This window comes from Podarcis bocagei (genome assembly GCF_964188305.1).
Source record: "Podarcis bocagei genome assembly, chromosome: 1".
Lineage (NCBI taxonomy): Eukaryota > Metazoa > Chordata > Lepidosauria > Squamata > Lacertidae > Podarcis > Podarcis bocagei.
Genome location: NC_138125.1, coordinates 81,200,660 through 81,215,191, shown reverse-complemented (window position 1 = coordinate 81,215,191; position 14,532 = coordinate 81,200,660). Strand labels below are relative to the sequence as shown.

At 41.6% G+C, this 14,532-nt stretch overlaps 1 protein-coding gene across 4 annotated transcripts in view; it reads left to right on the top strand.

The window, feature by feature from the left end:
- Window positions 1-3,826: 3,826 nt before the first annotated feature.
- The window catches only part of LOC308588867 (solute carrier family 9 member C1-like), a 61,986-nt gene continuing 51,280 nt past the window's right edge, over window positions 3,827-14,532 (top strand). The window contains exons 1-4 of one of the 4 annotated variants that reach the window (XM_081197527.1): window positions 3,827-4,691; window positions 9,135-9,235; window positions 11,588-11,713; window positions 12,249-12,414. In XM_081197527.1, the coding sequence (XP_081053653.1) occupies window positions 4,475-4,691; window positions 9,135-9,235; window positions 11,588-11,713; window positions 12,249-12,414 (610 nt within the window). In that variant the 5' untranslated portion in view covers window positions 3,827-4,474. The remainder of the gene's footprint in view (window positions 4,692-9,134; window positions 9,236-11,587; window positions 11,714-12,248; window positions 12,415-14,532) is intronic. The other 3 variants (XM_081197528.1, XM_081197526.1, XM_081197525.1) reach the window with 3 other exon arrangements.

Genomic DNA, 14,532 nt, shown 5'->3' with positions numbered 1-14,532 from the left:
AGAAGGATGTTATGGTCGATGGTATCAAACGCCGCTGAGAGATCCAGCAGAACTAGGAAACAGCTCTCACCTTTGTCCCTAGCCCACCGGAGATCATCAACCAGTGCGACAAAGGCAGTTTCAGTCCCATGATGAGGCCTGAATCCCGACTGGAAGGATTAATAGTGTAAATCATGGCCCATGAACCGTTTAACCGCTGGATTAATAGTGTAAATCGACACTTGACCTTTGAAGGAACATCAAGTCCACATAATTTACCTTTCCTTGATCTAGAAATTCAACATTTAGTACACCGTGACCTAAACATTAGAGAAAAGAAGATAGGGAGTTGCAGGCAGTACAATTTGAGTAAGCAATATTCTCTGATCCTGAACGAACTTACTACTGATAAAAAAATTAATTATAAAACCAGCAGATAAAGGGGGAGCCATTGTACTAATGAATAAAATTGACTACATTGAGGAAGCAGAGAAACAATTAAGCAATTCAAATTTCTACTTGCCTATGCCTAGTGACCCTACCACATCAGTGAAAAATAAATTACAGGTCATTCTAAATGAAGTCTTCTCTTTAAGCTATATAGATGAAGGTTTAGCTGATTTTTTATGTCCCGATGACACCAGAGTGCATAGACTATGTTTGTCGTGCCATATGGGTCACTTTAAGAAATAAATTTTGTATCTGTGGATTGCCAACTCCTGTAACTCAAATCATATTTGTCCATATAACTCTACTTTGTAACAGTTGCTGCTTATCACCATAAGATCCACTGCCATAAGATCCACTGTCCTGTTATATCACATATGGTATGTACAGTTGTTTATGGTTTTTATATTATTCTTTCTGCAAAAATGTGTGAGATCACGATTTTGTATTTATTTGCATTACCTAGAACTTGTACTACTGAAGAAGCCCAGGACGGCGAAACAAGGCTAATATTCCGGAAATCTTTGTCTTAGAGTCTGTGAAAGGATTCTGTGGAATTGTAACAACCTTTCATGTGGATTGTTTGGACTTTATGGACACAGGTGGAATAGACACTAATACATGTATGGACCTTAAGCATGAACTGATTAGAGAATGAACTGATCCACTGGGTCTTCTGCTTTTTTCATTGAACTTTATGAGTTACTTTCATTGAAGTTTTCAATATGATACATGAATAGTATACTTTATTTATGCAAAAAGTACAGTCGGTTACGTCTCGTGTATCTATTGAGTATGTTTTACGTAACAAGAGGTTTGATGTTGTTTTTAAAGCAGGTAACCAGCATGGAATGATTCAGCTCAGCCTTTGCACTGTTGACTGAACACCCCCTGCTGTTCAGATATTGGAGAAAGCTCATAAATTGTATCCCTTCCGGCATCCTGTCCAACTCTATTACGCTGGTGTAAACCCTTGTGCACCAGAAGCACTGAATAGCAGCAAATAAAATCTGTTCATATGTCAGCAACTGATAAGACTTATCAACCAGTTCTTCCAAAGTCTTCCTAAATTATAAAGCTCCAAAATGCAGGCCAAAAGAGAGCAGGTCTGGGAAGAGTGAGGCATACAATGGGCACCACCAGCGAAAAGGCCCTCCTCCATGTAACTCATGCGCTGTCATGCCTGCCCAGGCCATAACCCCACAAAAGGTTTACAAAGTTCAGTTGTTGCAAAAGTTTTTCAGTGTTAATTTTATGCATTTTTAAAAAACCACCATGGTATTTAACAATATATTATGTCCTTTAGAGGAGAAATTGTGAATTGTAGAATTTTAAATACCCGTCATCATCCTTGGGTTTTAAATACCCGTCATCATCCTTGGGTTCACTCAATTTTGTTTATAACACTCTTCCATTTTCTTCTAGTTGTGAGGGTGGGGGGTGGGGAGGGGCCTCACATCTAAATCTGGCCCTGGATGGGGGGGATGTGTACATTTGGTAAGGCTGATGTGTGGGTTCAACTCACCTGCCCAGCAAGCCACCCACACTTCAGCTCTGTTCTCTGGGCAGCACACAAGAGCCTGATGACTTCACCAACAAGCTTCTTTATCACTTCCAAACTTAAGAAATATTAACTCCTGAAAAACTACATTGCATACTGAGAGGAGCACACTGCCCCATCTTCCTGAGTAAGCCAAGAAGTTTGACTTAATAAACCAATAATATGCACAAGTTAAGTGCTGATGTTTGCATCCTGATTGCTCCGACTTTGCTTCTCCCTTGGCATGAGTGGGTAAAATGCCCCTGTATGTTTTATAATTTATATGAAGCTGCTGAATGAGGTCATCAGAGGATACGTAGCTCTCTTTTCCAGCTGGGTCAGGTGAGGCAGAAAAAGTAATGGTACAGTGTTAGGTACAACAGACCTATCAGTTGAGGAGGGAGATATGCTGACTGAAGCCCAGCCTGGATGATCTATCAGAAATTACCCATGTTCTAGGAACCTCCAAGTAGGGTTACTGCAATGTGCTCTACATGCAGTAAGTCCAGAATGCTGAGATTCATTTGCTAAACAAGCATAGGCAAAGAGATCACAACTTGCCTGTATTAAAACAGCTCTGCTGGCTGTCTATGAGCTTCTGAACTTAATTTAGAAAGTTTTTAATTTTAATAAAGATTTTAATTTTTAAAATCTTTATACAGCTCAGAACACAGGCATTTTTGGGTTCACCTCTCATCAGTCCACCTGTCCACTGAGGCCTCTCGCTGGGTGCTCCCACCATGAGAAGTATGGCGGGTGTTGACTAGACAAACTTTTCTGCCTGCCTAGAGACCTCATTACTATCAGGCAAAAGCATTTGTTTTCCCAGGCTTTTAAGAACTGCTAAACATTATTTAACTTAGAATAGTTTTAGTTTACCATCTATTCAAATTTATTGTTGCTGTTTTAGCTTGTTTTAATTTATTGCTTTTGTCTGTCTGAATTATTATTATTTAATTGTATCCCCCCCCCCCAGTATTCTATAAGATCCTGGGAACATAACTCTATGATGAAGATGTGGGGTGTAAATTATGTCAATAATTATTATGTTTTTCTGGACAAAGTAGGGATATTTAGGACAAAATTCAATTGGGGAAAAAATTAACTGTGACTGTTGAGGCACCATTTAATTCAGGATTAGAAATGGCATAATTTATAAAATATTGAAAAACAAGGGCAAGCTACATGTCACATGTCATTCAGGACTTAAGTAGTGCTAAGGGACTATTCCTGAAAGCAGTTTCTTTGACAGACTAGTTCTGGAACATGTAAAATCATATTTTAATGCTTTGTGCTTAAGGATAAACTTAACTGCACTAGAACCTATTTCTCTCATGTTATGGCAAGGATCAATGTTTCTCCTGCACCCGCAAGCTAGCCAGACAGGTAAGTATTTACCAATGCACATGGAAAGTGTATTTCCCTTACTGTAGAACTGTCTGAGCACAGCTAGCCTCTGTACTTGGATCTCTGAAAACTGGAGAAGAGCATGGCAGGCTACCAGGAATCTGGAACAAGAGTGCTCCTACTAGGAGAAGATGCACTGCACTGCAGCATTTTGCTGCAGGTCCTACCTCTATCCACTAATTATCAACTAGGTGATCAAGTATCTATCAGTCTGGAAGCAAAAAAGATCATGTAAAAAAAGGTACTGATTCTACATACATGGGGGACCCCCTGGTGTGTATGCATAAATACATAGGTTTGTAAATTAACAGGGGGTAAATAGATCCCTACCAATGCCAAACAACCCAGTGAGGACTGAGCATGTTGGCTGACACATTGGTGTTCCTTTGGGAGGAAGGGTAGGATACAAATCTAATTTAAAAAAAAACCAATTTTTTTAAAATGTACACAATGCAACATTGCTATTTCCTGAATTGCGTTTCCCATGCAAGCACTTTGAATTACACGCACCAGAGGCTTGGGGAAGCCTATGGTAGCATAGACTCAAATCTCCTACATCAGAAAGGCAGCAACAGGATTAGGGCTGGCTGAAGACATTTCTTGGCTGTGGGTGCCATTTTGCTCCCTCTCTGACACTCCACAGCCACAGCCTTAGAGGGGAATGAGGCCCAGTAGGATTAGTGGCAGGATGCTGTGTAATATATTGGTGCTCTCCCTGGTCCCCGCGCCCAGGGAAGTTGTCTGAGGGGATGCCAATGATGATGGCGGGGTCGCCGCCTGCCTTCAACCTCCACCAGCGCCCTCGCCCACCGAATTCTCCTGACGACATAGGCACGTGCTGGCGGGGGAGGCCCGGCGTGAGGTGAGTTTGAACTCCAACGGACAACCGCCGTCCGCGGACGAAAGCCGTCGGGAAGCGGAAACGGCCGTTTGCCTGCCGGAGCTCGCCGCTTTCAGGGCGGGGAAGAGACCGCTCAGCCCGCAACTTTTGAAGGCGCCGAGGCCGCTCGCGAACACGTAAACTTTTCGCACGCGAAAGGGATCTTGTGGGCGGCTCCCCAGCGGCCTCTCTCCCTGGCTCCGGCTCCCTCCTAGAAGCCCATGGCCTTTTTGTACTTCGCGGAGGCCGAGGCCTCGTGGAAGGCGAGGGGCGACTTAAACCTCAGCTTGCCCGCCCCGGGCCCCGGCCGCCGGACCTACATTTCGATGCGCCACAACCATGACGACGACGCCGATTTGTATTACGACAACTACCACCTCATCGCGAAGAAGCGGCCGATGATTGTGCTCGTGGTTTTTATGAGCTTCCTCTTGGGAGGTAGGGCTAGTGGCTGCTGAGTTGCATTAGCTCGCGCTAGTGCAAGAAGCAGCCACGTTAGCCACTCTTATGAGTGGGTTCGTACGATAAGCTTGTGAAAGGGCAGACTCCACCCCCCCCCCCACAAAACAACTGTATAACATAAGACAACTTGGTATTGTGGAGTGCCAAGCACACGGATAAGATGTAGTAAATGCTAGCTAGAATTGCTAAAGGTTTGCATGTTGACTATCATGGATGCTTAATTGGACGCCTAAATAAGAGAGGCATGGTGTTCAGCAATGCACAACCCCCGCAAGGTGCATTTTCTTTTCCTGCTGCTTTAATGCAATCGGAGGCCTTCTGAATAACACCTGCAGGGAAACACAAGTGTAGAGCAGAAGGTCTTGCTTGTGAGCTTATAGGGATCTAATTCTAGTTGACTGGACCAGGTGGACCACTGACCTGAAGCAGAAGGTCTCTTCCTATGTTAGTACCACAAGCTACCTTGTGGGATAGCTAAAATGAAAAGTGGAGTGAATATTTTACATAAAGTACCCAGCTGCAGGCGACTTTCCATAGTGGAACCTCTCACTCTGCTTTTTGTCAAAATAAAAAAAGTCCTTCCAGTAGCACCTTAAAGACCAACTAAGTTAGTTCTTGGTATGAGCTTTCGTGTGCATGCACACTTCTTCAGATACACTGAAACAGAAGTTGCCAGATCCTTCTATATAGTGAGAAGGTGGGGAGGGGTATTACTCAGAAGGGTGGTGGGAATGGGAGATTGGCAGATAGCTGAGATGAGCCTGATAGCTGAGATGAGACTGATATCTGCTTTTTGTGTAAGGCCCCCATGCCATAAATTGGTACCAACTTGAATTAAATATTGGGGGGAGCTAAGTCCTGCCCTGCATAATCAATCACATGACACAGTGCATGCACACCATTTGAACGGCATTGCCCATCAACTTTTTTGGGGGCAGCCCTCCAATATTTTATTGAATACCCCTTGGACCCTATTAGTTGGTTCCTTTGGATATGCTGCTACTACATGCTGATCCTAACCTGAAGAAACCACTAGGCCACATATCTTGCCTTCCAGTTATTGTTAGACTACCGCTCTCTTTATTCCCTGAACATGAACTATACTGGCTGGGGCTGATTGGAGTGGGAATCGAACAACACCAGGGAGCCACAGGTTCCCATTTTTCTACTCTACACTTTGATTATTTGGGGGATTTATAAGCCTTACTGACAAGGACAGCTTCTCTTAAACTCGTCTCTAGAAATATTAAAAACTACAGAGATGTATCTACTCCTTCAAAGCCCTGAAGACACAAAACTTAACAAATCTTGTGAAATATCCTTAGGACACAAAACGTACCTGGACATCCATGCAGTCTTAACACTTAGCAAAGATTTCCCTAGAATTGCATTTTTAAAACCAATGAAGTCAAATGTCAAAGCATAAACAAATTTATTTGGGGAAATTGAGAAAAGTGGGAGGCAGCAATCAGATTTGCAAATAAAACCACTAAAGTACATATAATTTAGCTAGTTACGGTACATATTACCTGCTTGAGAAGTCTTGGGTGGCCTTGCAAAACAGGTTATGAGAGAGACCATCTCTGGCTAACCGGCTGGATGGTTCCAAGAAGCAATACAGAGGTGATGCTTGTTGCATCTCTGATGTGAGTTAGATAGCCAACCATAAATTTCTCTAAATGATTCTGGATTTATAATATAAGAAAATTAACCTCAACTTATTGGAACTAGATATGTTAAAAAGGAATGAGAGAGACTAGCTTCTTTTTCACATACCCACCTCCCATTATGAACATTTTATTGCAGTTGTCATGCATTTTTTGGAAATAGGTTTAGAAACCACTAAAGATTTAGGAATATCACAGTTTGATTGAAGAAGGGCTTCCTTGCGGTGTGACCCAGTCATTTATGGAATGCTAATTGTATATCGTTAGATATTCTTTCATTATTTTTTAGAGGTTTTCCGCATAGTTTTGAGTCTTATTTTTATAGTGTACATTGCTTCAATTATTTCAGGCACTAAAGTGGTTTATAAATTTATATAATAAAAATAATAGCAGTGTACTAAAAAATTAAAAGATGGCAGTTAGCTAGTAATTAAAATAATTAAGTGCCCCAGGCCATCAACCTATTATAACTATTCACTTTAAAAATATTAAACATAAACAATAATGCCATTTATACTCAGAAATATGAATGAAGGAATGAAGGGTTATTCACATGAACTGGATTAAACACAATTCCCTTAACAGTCACACATTTTTATATACTTTTGCCGTATCACATCAGGTAATCTATCCAGTTACTGAGAATTTGAATGCCAAACCATCTGAAGAAGACAAACTGCTTTTAAACTTTCTTGCCATATTACAGAGAGTATTGTGTTCTGTGTTTGAAAGCATCATCATCATAACTCATTTGAAATATCTGCAGCTGCATAGAAAGCCCTTAAATGCTACTCATGACTCAGGATGTAATAAGAGTCTCATTATTGAATTAGAACTTTGCATTTATATGAGAGCTAAACTATTATTTGCATATACTCTTTTTTTTAGCAGTTTAGAATGGGTGAATGAATGGGATCTTTTAGCATCTAATACACTATTTCTTAAACTGTATTTTAATGGTGAAAATAGTTACATCTAAATACTATTCCTTTAAAAATGAGTTTGTTGCATTGCAATAAATGGAGAAATTCTCTTTCCCTCTATAGAAGTGACTCAAATTATGATTTATTCATTATTTTAATCTTTATAGTAGAATTCAGTCACAAAGAAGAAAGCAATCCAATAAATATTATGGCATTATGACACATCCTTTTGTGCAATATAATTAACAAAAATGTCTCTTAATAATATTTTATGTGCAATTTATATCTGTATCCTTATACATCAAACAATGGCTTATTGCCTTAATGGTAGTCCATAACAAATATGTTTATATAATTATACAGAATTACATTAGAATATAAATATGGTCATGATTCAGCCAAATTAAAGTCCCATTAATTTCAATAGGTGATTTAAGAAGTGTTTACTTCCCACTGAAATCAATGGGATAAAAATGCTTTTCCTAGACAGATCATACTCTAAATATTATAATTGTACAGAATTATAAAAATAAAATAACTACAGGCATATTACTTCCCCAAAAAGTTTCTATATTTCTTTAAGAAGCAATATACTTTTTTAAAAAAATGACAAGGTATACAGCTCTCATCTCTAGTATAAATCTGTTATGCAATTACTTTAATGCTGTTGTGAAATATTCTCTTTCTAGAGTTTGATAAAGTTCAGGACAGCTTTTACAGAAGACAAAAGTCCTCCAGACATATTGTCTTTGTAATATTGTATTTATTGATAAATCCATTGGTTTTCAGACACTGGGGGCGGAGGCATAGAAACAAGTGCACGGGCAGGAAATATTTGTCCCAAAGCACTTTCTGAACTCTAAAAGACCCAAACTGTTTTTACCTCCAAAACCTTTAATTACTAGACGAGATTAGATAATTTTTTTATCAAATATATCTTTATTTTAATACTACTGTATTTATGTGTGTGTGTGTATTCTGTCAATTTATATCATATTTTTCAACAATTGTCCTCAAAACAACTAGCAAATTTATAAAACACAACAGAGACACTAAGATTTAGATTTTATAAATCTCTAATTTACTTGTAATTTTAGTGATAGGATTTTGATGAAGACTTTCTTTATGTCAACAGGCATGTTCAGTAGTGTAGTGGTTGGGAGTTACTCGTGCGTAAACTTCCCCGTTTGGAAGCTTGGCTGCCTGGGTTAAACCGTCTTGACTGCACAGCCCATCTCAGCGTGGCTGCCTCAGTCGCTAGCAGAATCTGTCTGTGGGCGTTTCTTAAACCTTTACCAGCATAAAAGCTGTTTGACACCCAATCGTCTCCGCCTCTCATTGCGCGGGAGTCTTCTGCGCAGGGAGGGTGTGGGTAGTGGAGGACCAGTGCTCTCCTCACTGACTTCCAAGGAAGAATCCCGGAGCCCTTCCACCTCTTCTCCCATTTGCTCTCCTGGATCCTTGGTGTTACGCTGATTTCCTTCCCCCTCTATCAAGCTGCGTCTCCCCCTAGTGCTGGTACCTTCCCCTGCAGAATCAGAGAGCCTCTCCTTCTCCTGTTGCTCTGATGTCAGTTCCCTGACAAGTAGTTTAAACCTTTAAGATAAGTCAGTAATTTTTATGATGGTTCAGTGTTGTGTTTAATACTATTTTATTCTTTTGTTAAAAAAAAATGTGTTCAGCTGATAGTTTTCATTTTATTTATAGAAATGTTGATAAACATTTTTAGAAAGAAACATTGAATTAATAAAACTATAGTTATTTACTGACATTCTTGTAATTATGTAACAGTAGTATTGATTACATTTGTAATATATTTTTTCCCTCAGCCCTGTTACGAACAATTATCAAAGAAGTAAGAATTCCTATTCTGGTAATTGTATGTTTAGTAGGAACTGGCATTGGAACAATACCCCATTTTTCAGCTCAGGTAATGGAGAACTAATAATTTCCCCCATTTCAATAACTAATAAGGGAATAGATTTTACTGATATTTTGGAAACGAAGTGCTGTTGCAGACACAGTAGGTTGAGGAGGAGGCAGAAGGAGAGAGGAAATTCAATTCCATCTCTGCTCTCCCTGCATGTCTCTGACACCAGGTCTTTATGCAAATTGTCTCCACATTACTAGCCTACAGAGGATAACAGTAGTTGCTGTTGCCAGTTTAGCATTTTGAGGTGTCTCTAGGCAAAGTGGATTTGTGGACCCCTCTTCAAGTTGCTTTCTTGAAGATGATTCGGGGGGTTCTGCCACTTCAAAGCCATTCAGCTTGGGAAATACCCAGATTGAAAAGTGTTTGCTACTGAAAGAAGTGGCAGAGCAAAATATATGGGTTTTCAGGGGAGAGGGTTTGGGGAGAGATCTGAAATTTGGAAATGAGCTTGGAAGAAACAGGCTTCTTGCATATATTTTACGGAAAGAGCATGGTATGCCAAGCCCAATTCCAGCTTGAGCCAAGGACTCATCATTTTAAAAATGTTTCAAACATCATTGTTTCTGTAAAAATTAACTTGTAGATCGTTTTACCAGAGGGCACTAAAAGCTACTGCACAAGGGTAAAGTTTCAGACACCCAGCTTCCCATCTAACACTGGATCCGACTCTACAATTTAGCAGCCGGGGACAGAGCCCATGGGGCGGAGCAAGCCAAGGCAAGGTGTGCTGCATGGAGCCTCTCCGCAGCCTCCTCCTCAGCTGTATGGCAGCTGAGGCGATGGGCAGACGCAAGTCCTGTGCTGCTCAAAAAAGCAGCGCGGAGCTTGCAGGCAGTCCGCCCACCGCCTCCCCCTCAGGAGAGATGGTGGCTCAGGCATGCTGCAGACCCTGCAGTGTGACGTCCATTGCCCCCTGCCTCACCTAGCTACACCTAAGTGTGGTTCTCCAAACTCTTCTCCCTCAACTCCCCGAGCCCTCCCCCCATTGCTCTTGCTCCCTACCATAGGAGCCAGCGACTAGACTGTGGCTGGATGTATGCTGATGGTGGAAAGAAGAATGCAGCCCACTTATGGAGAGGGGAAGAAATGGGGCCGGATGGTGCGTTTCTGGCTTATTGCAGAGATTCAAAAGTTGCTTTTTAGGGCAGCAAGGCTCTAAAGGCAGCTTCCACCATGCAGTCATAAAACCCAGAGCAACCCAGACCTAGCAAAAAGTATTAACTCATTCCCACACCACCCCCGACAATACAGTGGTACCTTGGGTTACAGACGCTTCAGGTTACAGACTCCGCTAACCCAGAAATAGTACCTCGGGTTAAGAACTTTGCTTCAGGATGAGAACAGAAATCGCGTGATGGCAGTGCGACGGCATCAGGAGGCCCCATTAGCTAAAGTGGTGCCTCAGGTTAAGAACAGTTTCAGGTTAAGAACGGACCTCCAGAACGAATTACCGTATTTTTTGCTCTATAAGACTCACTTTTTCCCTCCTAAAAAGTAAGGGGAAATTGTGTGTGCGTCTTATGGAGCAAATGCAGGCTGTGCAGCTATCCCAGAAGCCAGAACAGCAAGAGGGATTGCTGTTTTCACTGCGCGGCGATCCCTCTTGCTGTTCTGGCTTCTGAGATTCAGAATATTTTTTTCCCTTGTTTTCCTCCTCCAAAAACTAGGTGCGTCTTGTGGTCTGGTGCGTCTTATAGAGCAAAAAATATGGTAAGTTCTTAACCCGAGGTACCACTGTACCTGTTCCAAGCAGGCTCATCCCATTTCAACCCGATCAAGCCTTGGAAACCTTCCAGGCGGCTGAAACCTGGCAGGAAGATCCCCTCCTGGCCTCCAGGGGTAGCCTCGCTCTCTGCCTGGCTGCCCGCGCTGGGACTCTCCCAGTTCCTGCAGAGGGAAGTGGCTTTCCTTCGCAGAGACTTACTGTGCCAAAGCAAGCAGGTAAGGAAGACGGAGAGGAGGAGGCAGCCTAGGCAATTTCATGGAGGAGAGGGCTGTCGAAGGCTACTAGCCATAAGGGCTGTGCTCTGACTGCAAAGTTGGAGGCAGCCATGCTTCTGGTTTCTGGAAATCACTCGAGGGAGAGTGCTCCTGCAGTGGCGTAGGTAGGGGCGTGCGGTGGGGGCGCAAGTTGTTTTTTGTCACCCTCCTCAGCAATGACACCCAGGGCGGCTCGTACCCCCCTTTCTATGCCACTGCCTTCTCCTTTGCTATTCTCCTTGTACAGAAGAAATCTAGGTACTCTTTCTCCAATCCCTCTGATCATATGCTTGGGCGGGGAAGAAATATGTAAAATAATATAAACGTATTCACAATTAACAATTCCTTGTACTCATTTTGTGTTGCCAGATTCCTTTTGTGAAGAGCATTTCAGATATAGATCCTGTACTTTTCCTTCATTTGTTTACACCAGTTATAATATTTACAGCTGCATTTGAGATGGATTTTTATATATTTCGAAAATCATTTTGGCAGGTAAGACATATATACAATATTGTTTAGAAATTTACTTCAAACTTCACATTAAGGATATAGTTGCATATTACACACAAATGTGTCCAATCAAACCCCAAAGTAATATTTTCCAGGAAAATAGTTTTGTTTAAAACACATCCGATTCATATTTAAAGCATTTGATTTCCTCCAAGCAATCCTGGGAACTGTAGTTTGCTAAGGCTACTGGGAACTGTAGTTCTGTGAATGGGAAACTATAATTCTCAGGATTCTTTGGGGGAAGTCTTGGGCATTAAATGTATGTTGGATGTATGTGTGTGCATAATTTGCAGTGAGAAAATGAAAGGCACCAACAGTTGGGCAAGAATGCTCCAAGTAAAACTTAGTTGGCTATCACCCTACAAGTACCTTTTTTACATTTTCATTCATATGAGCTGATTGACTGTCATGTCATATATAGCACTGTGTCATTAAATCTCCAGCCTTATCCACCTGAGTTTAATGTAATTTTATTTTGCAAATGATAGATACACACACACATATATTGTCATTGCAGGTGTTAATTCTTGCAGTTCCTGGATTTTTGATGAACTGTGCTTTCCTTGGATGGTTAACTTATAAAATTAATAAGTATAATTGGTCCTGGGATGATAGCATGCTATTTGGAATAATTCTTAGCACAACAGACCCTATCCTTTCTGTGGCTTCTGTAAGAAACATTGGTAGGTATTTACACTGATTTTTCTGATAAGCTGAATTCATTATAATACTTGAATGTGGAGTGTACTGTTTACAATATAGCTTCACAGAGCTTAAAGTTAAAGGTAAAGGTACCCCTGCCCGTACAGGCCAGTCGTGTCCGACTCTAGGGTTGTGCGCTCATCTCACTTAAGAGGCCGGGGCCCAGCGCTGTCCGGAGACACTTCCGGGTCACGTGGCCAGCATGACGAAGCTGCAGCTGGCGAGCCAGCACCAGCGCAGCACACGGAAACGCCGTTTACCTTCCCGCTATAAAGCGGTACCTATTTATCTACTTGCACTTAGGGGTGCTTTCGAACTGCTAGGTGGGCAGGAGCTGAGACCGAAAGACGGGAGCTCACCCCGCCACGGGGATTCGAACCGCTGACCATATGATTGGCAAGTCCTAGGCACTGAGGTTTTACCCACAGCGCCACCCGCGTCCCTTCACAGAGCTTACTTAATTGATAATTAACTGTAGTCTGTAACAAACAAATGTGAAGTGATATGGACAGTTTAGGGACATGAGCAGAAAGATACCGCCCCCCATACCGTATTTTTTGCTCTATAAGACTCGCTTTTTTCCTTCTAAAAAGTAAGGGGAAATGTTTGTGTGTCTTATGGAGTGGATGCAGGCTGTGCAGCTATCCCAGAAGCCAGAACAGCAAGAGGGATTGCTGCTTTCACTGCGCAGTGATCCCTCTTGCTGTTCTGGCTTCTGAAATTCAGATTTTTTCTCTCTTGTTTTCCTCCTCCAAAAACTAGGTGCGTCTTGTGGTCTAGTACGTGTTATAAAGCGAAAAATACGGTAGAATTATTGAGGCCAGAGTTAGAAGTCATTTTGGCTGTCCTGAGTGAACTCTTTCAAATGTGTATACGTTTATGTGGCAGTACATTGTTAACTGTGCTTGCTCACCTCTGAAAAACTGTTTCTCCCTTGTAAAGTATTCAGCAGGGGAGCAACAAATATGACACCAGAGTATTTGCAGAAATAAAGTTTTATTTGAGGAAATAAAATGCGACAATTTGAAAATAGAACAATTAGCTGTAGAATGCTATCTCAGAGAAAGAAGTGGGATTGACTGTTAAGTGGAATGGTGGTGAGCTAATGTACGTTTTGCAATGATGTTTCAACATTTGGGTTAAAAGGAGAGGGGTTGAAGTGGCAAATGCTTGAAAGCTGGCAAAAAAGAAAAATAGAATGATATTTTCCCTTCCATATGATCTGTACAAAAACCAGTACTTGAAGAGGATGAACAACCAGCTATGTAGCTTTGTATTTATGGAATTAATGTTGAGTTGTCAATTGTGTCACTATAACGTTAAATATACATTAAATTTTGACTGAGGATACAGTTTCAAGCATCTTAGGGGATTCATCTAAGATATTATCCCCTAATGGAGTCAGGTTTGATTTGAACATAACAGCAAACTATGGTTTGTCAAGCAGGCATGTGAGTGATTTGTGCTCTCCCTTCTCTTCCTTGCTCCTTACATTTGTGTGCAGGGAAGACTTGAGAAGCTTCCATTCCCATTTGGACAGTTGTTTTGCACAAACCTGAATCAGTGATTGGTTGTAAATTGATTGGACTCTTCTCCACTGTTGGAAGCATACTACCTCCAAATAACTGTCTCTGGGATGGGATTTGTTGTATAGCATAGTGCAGGCTTCCTCAACCTTGGCTCTCCAGATGTTTTGAGACTACAGTTCCCATCATCCCTGACCACTGGTCCTGCTAGCTAGGGATCATGGGAGTTGTAGGCCAAAAGCATCTGAGGTCCGAGGTTGAGGAAGCCTGGCATAGTGCCATGCATGGATTTGCATGCTTCCCATAGGCATCTCTTTGGCCACTGTGAGAGTAGGATGTTGGACTAAATGGGCCTTTAGTTTGTTTTGGCACAGCTCTCCTTACACAGGAATAATAAGACGGATTGCACAAGTGAAAGGCTTATACCTGATCATTACCAGTGTTCCAAACTTTGGTTTGTAGGATAATCTGAAGGCAGACAGAGCCTGCTCATATTTTTAAGGTACAGTAATACCTTGGTTCTTGAATGGCTTAGTTGCCGAACAAATTGACTCCCAAATGCCGCAAACCCGG